This window comes from Corythoichthys intestinalis, chromosome 16 (genome assembly GCF_030265065.1).
Source record: "Corythoichthys intestinalis isolate RoL2023-P3 chromosome 16, ASM3026506v1, whole genome shotgun sequence".
Lineage (NCBI taxonomy): Eukaryota > Metazoa > Chordata > Actinopteri > Syngnathiformes > Syngnathidae > Corythoichthys > Corythoichthys intestinalis.
Window position 1 is genome coordinate 27,263,242 of NC_080410.1, and position 22,008 is coordinate 27,285,249.

The 22,008-nt window shown below is 38.6% G+C and overlaps 1 protein-coding gene across 1 annotated transcript; it reads left to right on the forward strand.

Annotated features, from left to right (window-relative positions):
• The first annotated feature begins 10,591 nt into the window (after positions 1-10,591).
• zgc:195001 (uncharacterized protein LOC567531 homolog) lies at positions 10,592-21,401 on the forward strand. Its single transcript, XM_057817493.1, has 5 exons — positions 10,592-10,654; positions 14,575-14,601; positions 17,336-17,398; positions 17,559-17,698; positions 20,486-21,401. The coding sequence occupies exons 1-5, from the start codon at positions 10,633-10,635 to the stop codon at positions 20,885-20,887; spliced, it is 654 nt and encodes a 217-aa protein (XP_057673476.1). The 5' UTR covers positions 10,592-10,632; the 3' UTR covers positions 20,888-21,401.
• The last annotated feature ends 607 nt before the right edge of the window (positions 21,402-22,008 follow it).

Here is a 22,008-nt window from a genome sequence, read left to right on the forward strand (position 1 = left end):
CTAAATCGGACATATGTCATTTCCCTTCCCCGGCTTCGGAGAATGTAAACAGACCAGAAGGAGTGACAGCTAGCCGACATGCTAACCCGAACCGAGGGATGTTTCAAAGTCTTCGAAGTGGAAAATCACACATAACTAGCCTGGATTATTTGACATGACGACCCGGTTGTCGAGTTTCTTTGCGGATCGGCAAACCGCCCGGCGGAGAGCAATTTACAGTTCGTTCCCTGGAGGAGGGTGGCTGGAATTGTTGTGTAGCTAACGTGCTAACAGCTAACTGCTAATGAGCGTGAGGATAGCTTTTTACATGCCTATCAATGATCAAACGTAAGTAGTCCTTTATTTAAAGGAATTTTATAGTGTTTACTTTGTAATCACTGTATTCGTATTTGACATAATACAAAACAAGATGTTTACTCACTTCCTTGTAAGTCCAATGGTCCCACAGTAAATATCCACGGTGAATGGGAACCTTTTGAAACTCCAAAAAGGCGCATACGCCTCTCCCGCATACAGAATGGTTTTTCTGCAGCCGTTTGGCTGGCGTGATGCAAAAAATAAAAGTATTAATCCGCAAAATCAGCTGAATCCTTCGTCCTCATACACAAAAGTACACTGTAGCGTGAAGAGGACGTCTTCTACCGTACACGTCACAGCGCCCTCCTCCTCAATGCGAGACCGAAGCCGGAAGTCACTCATTTTCCTGGCGCGGGATTCAAAAAACTAAATAAATATAGCGATCGCTTCCACACACATCCAAGCGGTCCATATCATTCAGGAGCATAAAATACCGCGTGTATTATGAAATAAACATGCTTTTTCGTGTCACAAGCACTTTAAAGTCTTGACTGATTTAAGAGCATTTCTGATTCCTTCATCTCAACAAATACATCAAATTAGTATTTTGCGGGAGGGTGTTACGGCTCACTCACCCTCACCTTCACAACCTCTTCACTGATGCTGCTGTGCACACCTGACATCAATCTCCACACCTGCCTCGATTTCACAATCAACAGCCTGCCACTGCAAGAGACGGGTCTGCACGTCATTCAACGCCAGCGCTTCGCCTAACCTCACATGGTAGAGTACAGGCCACTCAATCGACCAACATTTGACAATTGATATACTTTTTCTTCGCAGCAACTCCAAGCCATCTCGGCCTCCTGACTCCGTCGAGGGATCTGCAGTGTCAACACCTCTCGTCAATTCCTTTTTTTTATTTTTCTTTGTTTAATAAACACACCCTCTGGCTCCTTGTTGCTGCGCTCCTGGATCACACATTGAAGCCACCATAACAGAGGGGGGCAAAAACAAGTTCAAAATGAACTACAACCACCCGGCTCGCTCCCTAAAAGTCTCATCAGTCTAGTTATGTCATATGTCCTCTCCTGGCTAACTCGGGACCTACAGGAAACAATAAGTATCATCAAATTAATTACACTGCTGGCCAAAAGTATTGGCACCCCCACAATTCTGTCAGATATTGCTCAATTTCTACCAGAAAATGATTGCAATTACAAACACTTTGGTAGTTATATCTTCATTTATTTTGCTTGCAATGAAAAACCAAAAAGGAATGGGGGGGGGGGCAAATCATCATTTTACACAAAACTCCAAAAATGGGCCGGTCAAAAGTATTGGCACCCTCAGCCTACTACTTGATAGCACAACCTTTAGACAAAATAACTGCGAACAACAGCTTCCGGTATCCATCAGTGAGTTTCTTACAATGCTCTGCTGGAATTTTAGACCATTCTTTTTTGGCCAACTGCTCCAGGTCTTTAAGATTTGAAGGGTGCCTTCTCCAAACTGCCATTTTCAGATCTCTCCACGGGTGTTCTATGGGATTCAGGTCTGGACTCATTGCTGGCCACTTTAGAGGTCTCCAGTGCTTTCTCTCTCAATCTATTTTCTAGTGCTTTTTGTAGTGTGTTTTGGGTCATTGTCCTGCTGGAGACCCGTGATCTCTGAGGGAGACCCTGCTTTCTCACACTGGGATCTACATTATGCTGCAAAATGTGTTGGTAGTCTTCCGACTTCATAATGCCATGCACACGGTCAAGCAGTCCAGTGCCAGAGGCAGCAGAGCAACCCCAAAACATCAGGGAATCTCCACCATGTTTAATGGCGTACCGCACGCAGGCTATTTTTAGACCGTGACGTCGCATCGTAAAGCGGAAGTAAAGCCGAAGTGGGACATTATAGACCCGCCCTCGCATAGACCCAACGTAAAAAGTGCTACTTTTCGCCGGTAATCTTTCAAAAACGAACATGCCGATCACGCATTGCTTTTTTGGAACTTGTAGAAACGACTCTAGACATTACGACCGTGAAGGATGTTTTCTTCATACGTTCCCGGAAACCAAAAACTCGGGAGGAAAAAATGTGAAGACCAAATCAACTTGCGCGGACTTTAACACCAACTCGGCGAATCCATTCACGTTTCATATGCAGTAAACATTATGTTGGGTTGGCATGGTCTTTCACAGGACAAAGAGGTAAGCCATTTTTATATTTTTACTTTATTTTTTTCGCGTAACGTTGTGCCGTACTGCTTCTGTCTGACAATGAATGACCTGGAAAAAATTACAATGGTATCTGAATGCCACTGTTACCGTTTCTGTTATATATATATAAAACAACTTTAGTAAGGGGGAAGTGTAAATAAATTATAGGATTAAGATGTGTTATCAATGAAAAAATTAAAAGTGTTCGTTGGCTGTCACTGATTAGCATTTGCGATCGCTACACAAAGCTAACTAAATTACCCCCAAGAACGGTAAGAGACGTAGGACAACCAGAGGATATATAAGAAAGACAGGGCTGATGGTAAAGGATAGCTTGTTGAAACCGGAGAATGTCATTGTCAGTCGCGTCGATAAAAAAAAAGCTAAAGCTATGCCTAGGTCGGCTCGTTTTTTTCGTCTTTTTCAGCCTTCGACACTAAAGCCATCTCTTTAACTGAACATTTTTATGTTCTTCCACATCTATGCCAGTCAATTTGGCACCAGGCACATCATTTTCGGAGAGAATTGGTAGGTTTAGCGCTGTAAACATCTCCTTCGTATACGATTTCTATTCATTTCCTATTAGGGACAAATGGTGGCTTGTCCTTGCTTTAGCAACAGTAGCTAATGTCATGAATATTAATGAGCGGAATTGACGTGTTGCTTGCGGTACGCCATTGTGGGGACTGTGTTCTTTTCTTTGAAAGCCTCGTTTTTTTCCCTGTAAACTCTATGTTGATGCCTTTTCCCAAAAAGCTCTACTTCTTTCTCATCTGACCAGAGAACATTCTTCCAAAAACGTTTTTGGCTTTCACAGGTAAGTTTTGGCAAACTCCAGCCTGTTTTTTTATGTTGTTGTTTTTTTATGTTCTTTCATTGAAATCTCTTTTCAATTTTTCTATTCCGTCCACATCTAGGGAGGCTCGCCTCAGTGCCATGGGCTTTACACTTAATGATGATACTGCGCATGGTAGACACATTCAGGTCTTTGGAGATGGACTTGTCACCTTGAGATTGCCCGTACTTCCTCACGATTTTGCTTCTCAAGTACTCAGACAGTTCTTTGGTCTTCTTTTCTCCATGCTCAATATGGTACACACAAAGACACAGGACAGAGGTTGAGTCAACTTTAATCAATTTTAACTGGCTGCAAGTGTGATTTAGTTATTGCCCCCAGCTGTTATGTGCCACAAGTAAGTAACAGGTGCTGTTAATTACACAAATTAGAGAAGCATCACATGATTTTTCTTTTGTTTTTTCATTGCAAGCAAAATAAATGAAGATATTACTACTAAAGCATTTGTAATTGCAATCATTTTCTGGGAGAAATTGAGCATTATCTGACAAAATTGCAGGGGTGCCAATACTTTTGGCCAGCAGTCTAATAAAATTAGCCTTGAGACCAAAAAAATTGTGATCTGTCCACAAACAACGGATGAATAGGAATTTTAGTTATTGTCCTCACCAAGTAGAACTAGAATCAAGTGAAAGACCTGGAGCTCCCCAGGCGGTCTAAAAATTCTGATTAATACACAAGTTGCATTTATAAAATTTGACCAAAAACAGTCTTCTGTACAAACATGCATTTTCCTTTTGAACATGTTCCACAGGTTTTTGTTGTAGTTTTTAAATTTATCAAGCAAAGATGACGTGCTTGTGTCTCTCATTTTGTATTTTGAAATGTGCTTTCCTGGAACTTTAGTGACCCGCCTTGACAGGAAGGCACGTAAGGCCTTCAATTTGGGCTCTTAGTTTTAGCAACAGAATTTGATTGATCACAGATCAGCGAGTTGTCACCCCGTATCCCGGGATTGAGCGGCCTCCCCTGGAAAAGACAGCGTGGGGACTTTGGAAGGGTTAGGTCCGTGACAGCTCCTAAACCTAGGCGTGCCAGCTCCTTGATTTAGGAGCCTCGGGCAGGTTTATGTTGCAGCAAAAGCCGAGGGGCCTGTTGCTTTTAGCTACCGACACTAAATATGAGCGCACGTAACTATTTGGACGTGCATCCAAGAATACAGTCACTTTTGTTTTTGTTACTTTGTACACTCACAAATTGAAACTTGACAAGCAAAGTTACAACGAGTCCTATTTTTCACCAAATAAAATACTGTAATGTTTTTAGTTTTATCTGAGAGATTTTAACGCACACGTTACTAAAATTCTAAAATAATCAAGAATTCGGATTTGACAAAACACCTTTTTTTTAACAAAAAAGTACAATCAGAATTTTTCTTTGGCATAAAAATGTCTGTTTGGGGTTTTTTGTGTTGTTCACCATAATACTGCTTCGAAATATATATATTTTCTTTAATTCATAAATTCAATCAGATTCCTATTCTTCGTGTCTAAGCAGCTGAACAGGACAGGTAAAAAGGGGAAAAAAAGGGGGGGGGAATCCATCTACCGTATTTTTCTTTAAGCCGCTACTTTTTTTCCCCTCATTTTGAATCCTGCCTCCTACAAAACAGTGCAGCTTATTTGTTATTTGGGTTAATATGCAACACTTTATTTGACAGCAGTGTCATAAGATCGTCATAATTATGACATGACTGTCATGGGCATAAATGAATGGTTATGACAGATGGCAAATTTTATCACTAACTCCATTTATCTCCAGCTCGGCTCTTTTACGTACATCCATTTAAAAGTGAGATAATCTGCTGAATGACACTAAATGACATCTGTCATAAGCATTCATTAGTGCTCATGAAAGTGTCATGTCATAATTATGACTGTTTTATGACAGTCTTATGATGCTGCTGTCAAATAAAGTGTTCCCGGTATCTTTTGTAAATATCACATAATAAAGCGAGGACAGCTGAGGCTTATTCCATGCAGTTTATATATTAACAAATGTCATCTTCATGTCTAAAATTTAGTGGGTGACGGCTTATAGTCAGGTGCGCCTTATAGTCCGAAAATTATTGTAAATAGATTAATTATATTTTTCTTCCACATGAAATTTGTGTTTCTTTTGGCAAAAAAAGTCACATTTTTGGGGTGTCATGACATAAAATGATGACTTTCATTTTTGCAACATTTGTTTTTTTACTAGTTTTTCATGATCATTTTAACTAAAACAATTTTTCCCCCAAAAAAAGTTATTTTCAACAAAATATCTAATTTTGTGCTTTAAATTCAACCAAAAATCAGAATTTTGACAATAATCAGTTTTTGACAAAAGAAGTCTTTTTAATACCCGAATGGTGACTGATTTTCATTTGATAAAAAAAAAAAAAAATGTAATTGTGACACAAATGGGTGATTTATGAACCCTCCCACCAAAAATTTGGGATTTTCCAATTTGGTATATTATCGTGGTGAAAAATTCTGGCAAAAAAATTTGTGATCTAAGCGCACAGAATGCCAAAGAGTCCTGTGGAGCTGTTGCTAAAAAACGAGCGTAGCAGTGTAAGGAGGCCAAGGCGTTTGGTCGGAAGACGACGAGCGGGCGTCTTGCTGGCCGACCACGTGCTCCTCCAACACCAGCTGGCCGCCGTCAATCAAAGCAGAAGAATGCCCGGCCGCCGCTTCTCACCATCCGCATTTGGGGTGTCAGCGTGTAATCGGGCAACAGGAGATGAACTCTAACGCCCGCCGGTGCTCGTAAACACGGGTCAAAGGTCACGCCGACGGCTGGGCCGGACGAGAGCGCACCTCATTAATACGTTTGAAAAGCTCCCCTAAAGAGCAGCGAGGTATTCCCATCAAGTCAATGTGGAATCTCACCAACACTAACATTATGGAGGCCGCACTTAAACGGGCATTCCCATTGGGCTCGTAAACCTGGCTGAGGGTTTGGGATTCAAGCAAGGCTGCTAAGTGAAATGAGACTTTCAAATTGTTTTCCAATTGGGCTTTAGCTTTCAAATGACACTTCAACTTGGGTTGGGCTTTCAAATGTGAGGCTTTTACGAGAGAATCAGAGGTCTCTGGCAGTTAACATGGTGACTCTGCGACACAGACGCAATGAGTGTGTTGCGGAGTGGCCTTGCGTTCGTATGGTGTCAGCGAAGACGGAAGGCAAAGACGCAAACTAGGGTTGTTCCGATCATGTTTTTTTGCTCCCGATCCGATCCCGATCGTTTTAGTTTGAGTATTTGCCGATCCCGATATTTCCCGATCCGATTGCTTTTTTTTTGCTCCCGATTCAATTCCAATCATTCCCGATAATTTTTCCCGATCATATACATTTTGGCAATGCATTAAGAAAAAAATGAATAAAACTCGGACGAATATATACATTCAACATACAGTACATAAGTACTGTATTTGTTTATTATGACAATAAATCCTCAAGATGGCATTTACATTATTAACATTCTTTCTGTGAGATGGATCCACGAATTGAAAGACTTGTGACTTTGTATATTGTGACTAAATATTGCCATCTAGTGTATTTGTTGAGCTTTCAGTAAATGATACTGAAGGCCATGCCCAATGCGTGATGGGAAGTGGAACCATGACAAGTGAAACCACGACTGTGCGTAGTGCTACCAATTCATATATCTTCTCTGCGATGGGATATAAATCAAGGTGTTAGGAAAAAGATCAGTTTTTACTTTGCCTCCCCACATTATTACCCATGATATTTCTAATCGTAGGGAGAGGGATTGTAAGGGTTTAACCAATTAAAATAAGGCTCTAAAGGCTGCCAAAATTCACCCCTAACTCATTTTACGCTTCCTTGCAGCTCTCTATATTGGCAAAACGGCGCCATTACTGATGGGGCGCGACAATGTGTGAATGGGTCGTGCAGCACATGCATTGATTGCATTAAATATATTAATGTAATACATTTTTTTTTAAATTAATTACCGCCATTATTGGGATAAATTTGATAACCCTACTTTAGGCCTAAAGACTCTGGATAAGTGTAACATATTATGTCTGTATCGTTAAATCCAATTAGAAAACGATTTGATTAAATAAATAAATATATATTTTAAAAAGGCATAGCCGATATTTTTTTGCCGATTCCGATACTTTGAAAATGACGTGACCGGACCCGATCGATCGGGACATCTCTAACGCAAACCTTGGAATCCTGCCTCCAAAGTGGAAGAATTCGTTTGCGGGGGCTTGAGGGGGGCTTGCTCCGCATGCATATCAAAAGCTCCCGCGGCGCAGGACCACACCGATAACGTCGGCACTCGTACACGTCACATTGGGCATGCGCAGCAGTGCTACTAAACATTAAAAACAGCAAAAATGGCGAAATGTCGGCTTTAATTTACTGTTTTTATAATATTTTTCATTTAAATAGGTTGAATGTTTCCATTTTTGTGCCTTTTTAAACAAAAGAAAATGCCATTGCTTGGAGTGGGCGGGCATGTTGTCTTCCGGGCTGAGGAGGTCTAAGTGCATCATTCACTATCGCCTTTTAAATCTGCACGGCCCCATAGGGCCTGGCATGAATACTACATCGTTTTCATGCGGAATTGCGACATTGATCGAATGGAGACGGAACCATATAAATGCAAACATGAAATTTTTCGTCTTCTCGGAGAGTCACCATTTAAACGCCCCCTCAAACTCATCTTTGTCATGGGCCATGTCATTAGGGTTCTGTTCAGGGGGGCATTACGTGGGACAACGAAGGCTGCCGCAATTCATCGACTAATCGATTATCAAATGAATTGACAACTATTTTGATAGTCGGTGGAAAGTTTTCCGAATCCCTTTTTTGAGCTTCTTGATAGCACATATTTTCTGGTATTAGCATATATTCATATTTTTAATGGAAGAAAAAACAGTACAGTAATTTTCACAGTATAAGGCACACCTGACGATAAGCTGCCACCCACCAAATTTGGCACGAAAACAGCATTTGTTCATACATAAGCCGCACTGGACTATAAGCCGCACCTGTCCTCATTGTATTTTGGGATACTTACACCAAAAGATATTAACCGGTATCAGTTTATTTTAGAGCTGCAACGATTAATCGATTAGCTTGAGTATTCGATTAGAAAAAGATATTCGAATTAAATTTAGCTGATTCGAGTATTCGTTTAATTAAAGTGATGTTGTAATGGTTTATTTTGAAAGTGCTTGCATTTAGTTTTATTGATTTAGGTGGATACACTGCCTTCTATTCGGCCTCAATTCACATGGCTGAATCCAGGTGCTCCCTGTTAAGACCAACATAAGCAAAATTTTGTTTAAGGAAATTTTTTTCCTAATGCATTCGTAATTTAGTTTATAGGTATATTAGGCCTATTTTTGTGGGAATATGTGTCTTAACCATTTGTTAAGAGCATTGTAAAAAGGTTTTTGCATTTTATAGCATTTGAACTAGCAGACTTTTGCGATGTAAGTTAGCCAATTGTTCTTTTGTTGTACATAGATCTTTTTTTTTTTTTAAATACCGTTTGAGGCTCAGCTCAGTTAATTTAATTTTTCATGTTCCTTATCCGAACTAATGGTTTATCGATTAATCGACTACTAAAATAATCGATAGCTGCAGCCCTAGTTTATTTGACAGCGGCATCATATGACTGTCGTAAAACCAAATGAATCACCATGAAGCTTTGGACCAATTAGCTACGAAGCTTCATCGCTTCAAGAAGCTTCATTTGGCCATCACTGCTCCCTTAAGGGAGACAGTCAACCTCTGCTGCCACCTGCTGTTAACACTGTTGTTGTCCAACATGCCTCCTAGCATGCATTGCAGCACTACAGATGTAAATAACAAAAAAAAATCATGTTCTGTGTTAACTATCTCTTTAGTTACTGTTCAAGTTGTTTCATTAATTGCTAGTTAGGGTATTTCATAACACTTTGACAGTGGCACCATTAGACTGTCATTAGACAATTCATAATTATTACGTGACACTGTCATGACCAATAATGAATGCTTATAACAGATGTCATTTAGTGTTACCTGGCAAATTATCTCACTTTTGAATGGATGTAAACGACCCAAGCTGAACACAAGTGGAGTTAGTGACATAATTTGCCGGATGGCACTGAATGACATACGTCATAAGCATTCAGCAATGCCCATGATTGTGTCATGTCATAATTATGACGGTCTATGACGGAAGTGTTAGCTGTTAACCCAAATAAATCAACAAATAAGCCGCACTATAAGCTGCAGGATTCAAAATGAAGGGGAAAAGTAGCGGCCGATAGTACGAAAATTACGGTACATGCTTTTTTCTCCTATGAAAATTACAGTAAATACTCTCTTGCTTTTTTATTTTTTAATCTATTTTATTTTATTTATTTATACATTGTAATTAATGAAGATGCAACAAAACTGTGAACAGTGTCTTTGTTTGAAAATGCTTAAGCATGTTAACTTACTTAAAAAAAACAAACAGTAAACATTCTCTTCATGTTATTTATTTTTTACATAAAAAAAGGAAACTACAGTAAATATTCGTTGTATTATTTGTATTTTTCCTTTTTATTTATTTGCATTGTTAAAAAACACAAAAGAAAATAACAGAAATTATTTTTCAGTTTTTTCAACTGATAACAAAAAAGGGGGTGGGCTATTGTTTTTGACATTTTTAAAACACGTTAATTACGAAAATAAAGGGGGGCTGAATTCTCTCGTTTCTGTGGTCCTTGATCTTTCATTGTGGACTGCAAAGAAGTTCAATTTCACTTTAGAGGAAAACATGAGGTTGAAGTTCATGGTATATATGTGCGGGACGACATAAAACGATGTGGTGGGCCAGATCTGGCCCATGGGCCTCGAGTTTGACACCTGTGTTGTTAGGGTTTCAAACTAGAGTTAGGGTTTGGAGTCAAGAAAATGTTTATGTTCAAGTTTCAAGCAGTGGTTTAGGTTTCAGGTCAATGGTAGGGCTTTGAGTACGTGTTGTAAGCCTGTGTTAGGGTTTCAAGGCAAGGTACGGCTTTGTTTTTGAGCATCTGTTAGGGTTTGAAAGCAGGGTTAGGGTTGCAAATGCTGTGTTTTGGGGCACATGCCATGTCCACGTGTGGCAGATGCAAATGAGCGACGTATCTCCAATACGACACCTCTGAGGGTCACGCGCACGGCCCCCCCGGCCTCATCTGGATGGTAATAAGAGGGGGCCCCCCATGGAGACCCTTCACTGCAGCAACGCCTTCTTCTGGGACTCCACGCAACAAAACCCGAGGAAGAAACATGCCCGTTCCCAGGAAAGCAGGTAGGAACAAACCTCTGTACAGTATTTTAAAACAAAGTCATATCCAAGGTGAAATTAAATGTTTTACCTTTTTTTTTTTTAACCAAAAATGAGCCCCTTTGGAAAGCATTTTTTAAAAATGATTTTTCCCTACCTTAAAATGGTGTTTTCATTTGAAAATCTTTGCCCAAAAAACTCTTTTTAGAAAACTTCATGATAAATAGAAAAAAAAAATCATCCAAATTGAAAAGGCAAAAAATGCTTGTAATTTAATGAAAATGTACTATCTGACAAAGAAATTCTGAATACTAAAAAGAAAAAAAAAGTCACTTCACCCCAGAATTACCAAAGTACAGTACTGATAGATTTTTTTGTTATACAACTTGATAATAAAATAAACTTTTTTACAATGAAAATTGTTCATGTCAAATGATACTTCTTGCAAAATAGTTTTCTCAAATCAAAACATGTTTTTGGTTTTGAAAAGCAACAACTCAAAAGTTAAAACTCAATGAGAATCAAGACATTGACATAAAAATAATTCTATATTGCATATTTTTAAGTAATCTCAATACAATCTAAATACAAACAATAATAAAATGAATAATAAATTTTAAAATTGATATGGAATTTTAAAGAAAATTAAGATTATTTTTGGGCTGTGAGAGAGAGGATTTTTTTTTGTGGGGGGGGGGGTCTTATCACCGCTATTCTTCACATTTCACCCCTTAATAGCATTAAATACTAAATATTTGAATTTTATGGCACGCAAATATTGGTTTTGGCCATATCAACTACTAAAATGTGTTTTGCTCATTATTTGGCAGCATTGACTGCATGCAGGAAAGCTCATTTTGCAACAATCTTGTGTTTCCACCTCTTTCACGGGAGCATCCGAACCCTGACCTCACCTCACCTCACCGCGCATTGATTTTGGCGAGGAGATGCATCTTTGGCTCTTGGAATGTCCTTGAACATTTTTTGGCGTGTCGCGTTGCCTTGCTGATCCCTCAGATTTAAGACCTCGAGGCGTGAGTTATTCCGTCAAGTCTCTCCTTTCATCTTGGGAGGAGGAAGACCATCATCACGCGCGTGGACCGCATCCAAACCGGGAAGCTTATAATCCTCCACCCGTTTCCATTAGAAGCGAATGACACCTTCTGCTTTCATCTAAGCTTAACACACTGGCTGCCATTGACGGCGGTAGACGTCCAATCCGTTTAGGCTGCGAGGGGCGTCCCAGGTTAAATGGATTGGATGTCTATTACCATCAATGGGAGCCAATGAGTTAATACTAATAACTTCAATAACTTGGATTTTTACATCTTCCACCACTCAAAAAAATTCTAACCCAACTCAATAAAAAAAAAAAAACAGATAATAAAGATTTTTTTTTCAAATTCAAAACCAACATATAGCAACAAGATAGCAAGCTAATAATTTAGCAAATTCCCATTCAAAAGTATTCTCATTTTGACATGTTTTATAAACAGGTCAAAATTTGAGACCACGTTGCCCACTGGTCTGTTGAATTTAGGGCTGCAGCTATCGATTATTTTAGTAGTCGATTAATCGATGAACTAGGTAGTTCGAATAATTGAGTAATCAAATAAGTAACATGAAAAATTAAAATACCTGAGCTCACCCTCAAACATTATAAAAAATAAATAAATGAGGATCTACCTCATCTATCTATGAGGATTTTTTTTTACAATGCTCTTAACACATATTCCCACAAAAAACGGCTAAATATACCTATAAACTAAATTATGAATGCATTAAAAAAAATTAGCTCAAACAAAAACTTAGTTTATGTTGGTCTTAACATGGAGCAGATGGATTTACCCTTTTGAAATGAGGCAGACCAGAGAGCAGTGTATCCACCCAAATCAATAAAACTAAATGAAAACATTTTCAAAATAAACCATTACAACGCAACTTTAATCAAACGAATACTCGAAGCGGCAAAATTTAATTCGAGTCTTTTTTTTTCTTCTAATCAATTACACGAGTTAATCGATTAATCGTTGCAGCACTAGTTGTATTCTCTCATAACAAATGCAAGTCAACCTTCCACTGAGCAAACCAGTTCCTCCTCACATCAGATCAAGGACTAGTAGTTAAAAGAAATAGATTAAGCCTGTAAATTAGAAACAAACGAGCCAAAAACCTGGCCATTTTGCCTAGATTTAATCAGCGTACAAAAATAAGGCTTTTCTTTTCTTTACCTTCGCCGAACCCCTTAGACTTACTCACCGAACCCCTGGGGTTCAATTGAACCCAGGTTAAGAACTACTGATTTAGATATATATATAGATATTTTATGATTTTTTTTTTTTTTTTTTTTTAATTTGATTAATAGAGACAGAAATACACTCTGGCTAATGCCTTTACACTGAAAAAGTAAACATTGGCTCAATTTTAAAAATACTGGCTGATCAATCACACCTGAAATTTTGCCGCTAATACAATGTAAACAATTTAGTGGTGTATTAGCGGTAAAATTTTAGCGCTAATAAAATGTAAATTGTATTATTACAATGTTATATATATACTATATATATATTATACTATACTATTAACTATACTATTATACTATATATTACACTATTAACTATATTATTATTCTATACTGTATGTTACAATGTTATATTACAATTGTAAACAATTTAAATTGTATTAGCGCTAAAATTTAAGGTGTGATAGATTAGCAATATTTTTTAAATGTTAACTTTTTTTTTATTGCAATAACATGCTCAATTTGATTGTTTTCTTCACAGTATTTAACTCGTTGCCTGCCATTGACAACTATCGGCGCCCAATTAATTTTTACTGGGAGGACTGGCTGTGAGTGCTAATGTTTCAGTGTCATCGACGGCACTAGATGTCCAATGCATTTTGACAGGGAGGGCTGATGGCTCAGTCAAAATGGATTGGGCATCTCGCCAGTAAGTTAAATGAATGCCCTATAAAGGGTTAATAATGAAATAGTATTTGATGAAACCCAACGATAAGCACAATTTAACACTAAAACACATTTTTCCACTTAACACTCGCATATAAAATAAAATTTTGGCTTGCAACAAAAAAAATGGACCATGTAACAGTTGGGTCACCAGAAAGACTTAAGTCGTAAATCAAGGACACAGGTTTTATAACTCAAATTGATGTGGTGCGAGTGAAGGGTCCCACTTTAGACGTTTAATTGCTCCGATAAATGATGGGATTATGCAAGGATCTTGATGGGAATGCCGCGATGGTGCCAGGATGGTCCCTGAATCAAACACTGCTCGTTAAATGGTCTCACGGCATTTCGAGGAACGACACCACACACCCCCACCTCTGCCACGTTTGAGGAATTGCGCATATCAAAGAGGTGTGCCAGGCTCTGTTTTCAAGGATTGCTCATGAAGGTCGTTTGAGGGCGAGCAGGCATCACCAACTCAGATTACAACTAACTTCATGAATCACAGTTTAGATGCTCTGGCATTGATAGCAACCTAGTTTTTTTTTTTTTTTTTAAGTGTGGAAGGCAAGTGTTGTACGGGGCATGAAATTGAGCTTTGTGGCACACCAAATGCTTTTTCATTGACTTCATGGGTGGCACATTAATTGCAAGAATTTTTTAAATTAATTTTATTTATTTATTTTTTTTTAATTACATTTTTAGGTGGGAAAAAATGATTTTTGAAGAAAGACATATTGCCTTTTTTCCCGAACCAAAAAGTTTTTTGACCAAAATACAATGTTTGAGTAAACCAAAACAAAAAAAAATGGGACAAAAAGAAAAAAAAATAATAGCACTTCAAATCTTAAGACAAAAAGATGCCGTTTTTTCACCAAAAGTATTTTTAACATTCAAAAAAACAACTACGTATTTGAGACAGGGAATTTTGTGTTTTTCTTGTAAAATTTTAATCTTTTTTTCCCCCCTTTTACAGGAAGAAAAAATAATGAGGCTGCACAAGGTAAACAATTCCAAAGACATCAATATATAAGACTCTTCATCATAAAGATTTTAACTAGAGATGTGACCGAAAATTTAGCCGAACATGGCTAAAATTGCATTTTCGGTTACAAGGCTTACAGTTAACCACCAAATAGTGTGAAAAACCATAGTCATCTTGTGATGTCGGGATAAAAACAGGGCGAGAAGCAACACTTCTGGCTCACAGCCAACATGTCTGTGGTTTGGAAGTATTTTGAGGTATCAAAGAAATATATAAATCATCAAATGAAACAAAATAAAATAAATTTGCTTCATCACTGCTACACGTGCATTATGAAGCTGTTTTCCATTGATGTCCAGCATCACACCGAGTACAGTGCATTTGAACCTGTGCCTGAGTATTTTGGAGTTCATCAGCCGAAAAATAAAATACAATAAAGTAGTATTAAATGCATATATGTGCATTTGCTGTGGTTTAGTACAAAATGTTTATAGCACGACCATTTCCTCTTTTTGTCACATTTTTTTTCCCACGACTTCCAAACCCTCTTTGCCAGTCGCCGTTCAATCCAGCCCAGATCGACTTTGCTCGGCTTCGTCGCCGCTAGAACTCGGCTCACTCGCCTGGCTCTCGATTGATTCCCATTGTTGCACAAGAAAACACCGAGTCTTATTATAAAGGGGAGGAAGGATTGTAAAGAGCTTTACCACAGTGGTATGAAAAAGTATCCGAACCTTTTGGAGTTTGTCACATTTCTGCATAAAATCACCATCAAATGTGATCTAATCTTTGTCAAAATCACACAGATGGAAAAAAATGTCTGCTTTAACTACAACCACACAAACATTTCTAGGTTTTGATATTTTATTGATGATAGCATGCAAACAATGACAGAAGGGGGAAAAATAAGTAACTGAACCGTCACATTGAACATTTTGTGGCTCCCCTTTGGCAGCAATTACTTCAATCAGACGCTTCCTGTAAGCTGCAAATCAGTCTTGCACATTGATCTGGACTAATCTTGGCCCTTTCTTCTCTACAAAATGCTGTAGTTCAGTGAGATTCCAGGGATGCCTGGCATTAATCGCCGTCTTTAGGTCATACCACAGCATCGCAATGGGGTTCAAGTCTAGACTTTTACTTGGCCACTCCAGAACCTGTATTTTGTTCTTCTGAAACCATTCTGAAGTTGATTTACTTCTGTGTTTTGGATCATTGTCTTGTGGCAGCATCCATCCTCGTTTTAGCTTCAACTGTCTGACGGACAGCCTCAGGTTTTCCTGCAAAACATCCTGATAAACTTTTGAATTCATTCTTCCATTAATAATTTTAAGTTGTCCAGGCCCTGAGGTAGCAAAACAGCCCCAAATCCTGATGCTCCCTCCACCACGCTTCACGGTGGGGATGTGTGTTACTCCAAAACAATCCAACTTTGGTGTCATCAGTCCACAAAATATTTTGCCAAAACTTCTGTGGAGTGTCCAAGTGCCTTTTTGCGAACATTAAACGAGCAACAATGTTTTTTTTTTTTTTAGATGGCAGTGGCTTCCTCCATGGAGTACTCCCATGAACACAATTCTTGGCCATAGTTTTACATGTAGTTGATGTGTGCACAGAGATATTGAACTGGGCCAGTGATTTCTGTGAGTCTTTAGCGGACACTCTAGGGTTCTTTTTTAACTCTAAGTACTTTGCGCTGAACTCTTAGCAACATCTTTGGTGGACGGCCACTCCTTGGGAGAGAAGCAACAGTACCAAACTCTCTCCATTTGTAGACAACTTCTCTGACTGTCAATTGATTAACATCGGGACTGTTAGAGATGGTTTTGTATCCTTTCCCAGCTTTATACAAATCAACAATCCTTAATCGCAGGTCTTCAGACAGCTCTTTTGATCGAGCCATGATGCACTTTAGACAATGCTTCTCATCAAGACAATTCTTAACAGGCGTATGTTTCATAGTGGGCAAAGCAGCTTTAAACTCACTCATCAGTGATTGGGCACACACCTGACTTAAATTGTTTGGTTAAAATTGCTTTCAATTGCTCTTTAAGTCTCCTTAGGCAGAGGGTTCACTTATTTTTCACCCCCTTTGTCATTGTTTGCATACTATCCTCATTAAAATATGAAAACCTATAAAAGTTTGGGTGGTTTTAGTTAAACCAGGCACTGTTTTTACATCTGTGTGATTTTGACAAAGATAAGATCACATTTGATGTTGATTTTATGCAGAAATGTGAGAAATTCCAAAATGTTCAGATATTTTTTCATCCCACTGTAGTTTCGGCAAGAATTGGATAGTTTTTCGTTGTTGTGAACTACAGTTCCACACATACGTACGTCAAGATCTCATTTAAACTTACTCCCAAACTTACAAGAAAGTGCATTTATCAAGGTTTCATCGGCCGTGATGTGTGTAGCTATGACAACACCAGCACAGTTCAGAGTTTGCCAAAAAACGCTCACTGCCGCCAGGAACGCACCCTCAAATGAGGTTTATGAATCGGCACCTTTCAATATAAATGTCTCAAGCTCCTCGGGTTGTAGAAACAATGCCAAAGCAAAAGGCATTATTCAGAGGATAATGAAATACTAGTATATATTTTTTTTTATGAAATAAAAAATTAATTATACTGTATGCATGTGTATTTTCTGTCTTTACGTTTTTCGGCCGAGTTTTTCCAATAATCGGTTTTTGGTTTCAGCCAAGAATTTTGCTTTAATTTTAACACTTGTTTTGTTGTCTCCTCAGAGAAGCTGCCTCCATACGAGCCCAATATCCCCGAACCAACCACTCGGGCGGATTTTCTCAAATGTCAGTCGCAAAGCAGAAGGTTAACTCATTGGCTGCCATTGACGGTGATAAATGTCCAATCTATTTGGGCTGGGAAGGGCACTCCCAGTCCAAATTGATTGGACGTCTAATACCATCAATGGCGTTGAAACGACGTTTGATTCTATCTGTACTCGTCCAGACTGGATGCCGTTGTCTTTGGATGACAAAACGGCACAAAAACTGCTGTGGATCTCGGAGAATGGAGCTAAGGTGGCCCGCACGTCTGACGCCGTCTGTCCATACCCCAACAGACCGGAGCGATACGAGCATTCGACACAGGTGACCACGAAAATTCTGTTCTGTACACATATCTAGGGTATGATGAGCCACAAAAAAGAAAATCTCAAGTAGCTTTATCTTAAAACACAAAACGTTTGCGATTTAGCTTGGACATTCATTTTTTTTTTTTTTTTTTTAAAGAAAAATAAAACACAAGCGTTACATTAAAAGTGTTGTTTTATAATTAAAATAATAATAATAAATGACAAATTTTAAGAACTTCAAACTTCACAACTTCAAAACTTCAAAGGCCACGTGCGTCAACCATCGTTTAACTTGTTAAACTGTTGCTGTGGCAACTCATTGTGTGTAAGTCAGTAGCTTGAGCAGAATTGAGTGGACTCACTCAACGAAGCATTTAATAAAGACTAGCTTTTTTTCTACTTTATTCTTGTTCAAAAATAATTTGGTGGGACAGTAACATGTTTGACACATCATAATTATTACATTTGAAGTGCTTAAAAACCACTTATTTAAAAAAAATATATATATATTTACATAAAAGTTTATTACTATTTTAATTAAACATGTCTTATATGCAGGGGTGCACATAATTTTTTTGCCCAGGTTCTCAGAGGAGGACCTGGAGATGTGACTTGGTCCTCATTGAGCTTGAGAGCCGACCCGCCTGATGCGATAAATTTATGACAAGCTTTACTTAGAGCCAATTAACTTTAATTAATTATATTAACAATTAATGCTTGATTAACATCAACTGGCACAACAAAATTGCCATTACTTTGAAGTGAAATGTAAAGAAATAAAAAGCACCAATTCAAAATAAAGGGCATTATGCGGAAGTAATTACTCAGTGTGGCCTGTCTCTTTGACATTTTGAGAAGTTATTTTCTGGTGTCCGCCGCAAATACAGTGGTCAGCCATCGGTACGCAAAAGCGTATGGAAGCCGTTGAGGGCCAGCGTGCCTACGTCCAGTACGCATGCGCACATGCGGACCACTTATGTGCACCCCTGCTTATATGCATCTCTTTCCAAAGCTAAACCTGAATAAATACATTGAACACAGTAAACACTCCCCAAAAAAATTTGAGGGGGGTTGCGCTACTTCGCGGTTTTTCCACTTATCGAAGCGGGTTCTGGTCCCCGTTAACCACAAAAAACGAGGGATCTTTTTTTTCCCCAAGACAAACGTTGCAATGGGAAAAAGAAAATACTTATTTACATTCATAATTTATTCCGCAAGGGGAGCTTGCATATATTTTCAACATATTCTGAGTGTTTTTATTGCATCTTTTTTTTTCCACCCAAAAATATTCCGATGTTTTTCAAGTGAGTTAAAAAATATTTTCCAAAAATAAACGTTGCTTTTATTCAACTGTCGACCTCAAACTAAAAGTGTTATTGGTACTTTTTAAATGTATTCTTAGTACTGATTTCTTGAAAAAAAAATTTTTTGAGTTAGAAGAGATATGAAGATTTTGAAAATAAGAGGTGGGTTTTTTTCCCCAAAAAAACAATAGTTAAAAGTAGGGCTGTCAAATTTATCGCATTAACGGGTGGTAATTAATTCTTTTAATTAATCATGTTAAAATATTGGACGCAAATAATGCATGCATGGAATGACACGTTCATGCGTTGCCTCAAACAGTTTACAATGACGCCATTTTAGCACATTGTGCGAAAAGGCAGAGAAATGCGACTGGACACAGGCATTGGACCGCGCGTTTTATTGGCTTAAGCTATGGCAGCCCCTACTAACAGTCATGGTTGCCCAACTTCCCATCATTCATTTATGTGGAGCAAGAGACGATCTTTCGCTTAACACGCTTAATTGAACACAGCGCAGAACATATTGTATACCATTTGCTGCCACAACTGACAGTCATGGTTGCCCAACCTCCCATCACGCATTTGGGCTGAGTAGGAGACATTCTTTTTCTTAACACACCAATTTGAACACAACGCAGAACACACTTGTACCATTTGCAGCCACCACTGACAGTCATGGTTGCCCAACTTCCCATCATGCATTTGGGCGGAGCAGGAGACGTACTTTTTCTTAACAGGCCTAATTGAACACAACGCAGAACATACTGTATACTAGGGTTCACTAAATCCGGACCTCAGTGCCATTTTTCCTGTCGTGTTTTCCATGTCTCCCTCCTCCAACACACCTAAATCAAAATAATCAGGATCATTATCAGGCTTCTGGAGAGGTTGCTGATTACGTAATCAATTGATTCAGGTGTGTTAGGGGAGAGAGACGTGGAAAACACAACAGGAAAAGTGGCACCAAGGTCAGGATTTAGTGAACCCTGCTGTATACCATTTGCAGCCACCACTGACAGTCATGGTTGCCCAACTTCCCATCATGTATTTGGGCGGAACAGTTAAATCGCTACTGTATCATTTTGTGAAAGCACAACAAAAATAATATTCCTATCTCTCAAAAAAATTAACTGAAAGAATGCTAATAATATTAATGCCATCTTGTGGATTTATTGTTATAATAAACAAATACAGTACTTATGTACAGTATGGTGAATGTTTATGTCCGTCTTGTATCTTATCTTTCCATTCCAACAATAATTTACAGAAAAATATGACATATTTTAGAGATGGTTTGAATTGCGACAAATTACGATTAATTTCTAAGCTGTGAATAACTCGATTAAAAATTCTAATCGTTTGACAGCATTAGTTAAGAGATATTGTGTTATTTTCTGACCTGAAGTTGTAAAGTCAGATGGGGTAAAAATTAGGAGAATATGGAGTTATATTTTCAGAGAAGTTTGTATTATTTGAAAGGGATTTGTGGGTGCGTTCAGGTGCTGTGCAAGGAGGGCCTCCTGGGCTCGCGTGGCTACTGGGAGGTGGACTACGCCGGCTGGGTGGTGATCGGGGCAGTGGCTGAGAGCGCCCCGCGCAAAGACGGCCCCTGCGGCCTGGGCGAGAACGCCCTCTCCTGGGGCTTAGGCTGGTCTGGCTCCTGCTACCAGGTGTGGCACGATGGCGAGAACGTGGACGTGGACCTACCCCAGTGCGACACACTCGGCATCTACGTAGACCAGCCGGCCGGCCTCATCAAGTTCCTATTGGTGGAGGGCCAGGGCGAGAAACAGGAAGTGCGGCTGGTACACAAGTTCAAGATTGACGTGCGGGAGAAGCTCTTTCCTGCCATGTGGGTGGGCGCAAACTCCTTCTGCCTCATCCGGAAAAAAGACCTTTGAAAAAGTGGAACAAAACACTGGACGGCTCATGTATGTGTTGTGTTGATGCTTAATTCCTGTATTATGCTATTGTGGATTTTTTATTTCATTTATAGAATAGGCAAATGCCACTTGGCATCTTTGCGTATGTACCGGAGTTTGTTTTGCATCTTTAAGCGTGTCAAATAAAGATGACTCATACGGAGAAAATTAAAATGCTCCCGCTTTGAAAAAAAAAAAAAGTAATATTTTTTTGTAATTATATCTGCATTTTTTTTTTCATAGAGGAGGCACATTTTTGGGGGACATAGTTTGTATAAAAAAGGTCATCAAATTCTAACATGAATAGTCTGCAAAAAATCATGGTGACTTCCAAGAACAGTATAGCAAGGCTGTTGATGCGTTTTCTTAGCTTCAGTGTTTTAAGTGGTAATATGCCAAAGTTACTGTGTGCCCAGCGTAAAAACACTCATTTTTCGAGCAACTCTGGTTTGTGTGGTTTGTTGAGTTAAAAGTGCAGTTTCAACTTTTTTTTTTTTTTTTTTTGAAACCCCAAAAATTTTTCAAACAAGTGATGATAAAGCTTCTCTGAGCTTTTTCCACTGGTTGGTCCGCCCCCCCCCCCCAAAAAAAACTTTAAAAAATCTAAAAAAAATAAAATAAAATAAAAAATAAAATAAAAATAAAAAATTTAGTTCTTACAATGTTTTTTTTTTTCTTTTTAACTCATTGATTGCTGGACCTTCCACCGTTCATATGGATTGGAAATCTATTGCTGTCAATGACAGCAATGGATACATTCAAGATTAACTACAACCGCCCGGCTCCCTACCTAAACGTCTCATCAGCCCTGACACATGATAAACTCAGAGCTTGCATGCCCTCTTCTGGCAAATTTGGATCATACAGGCAAAAATAAATCCGCAATTAATTAATCTAATTACATAATTAGCACTGGAACAAAAAATAAAAAACCTGGCTCTGAGGATTGATGCGTATAATTGCCTTGAATATACTGGTCCATCTAAAAAAAACTAGCATATTGGGATAAAGTTCATTATTTTCTGTAATGTACAGATAAACATTAGACTTTCGTATATTTTAGATTCATTACACACAAATAAAGTAGTTCAAGCCTTTTA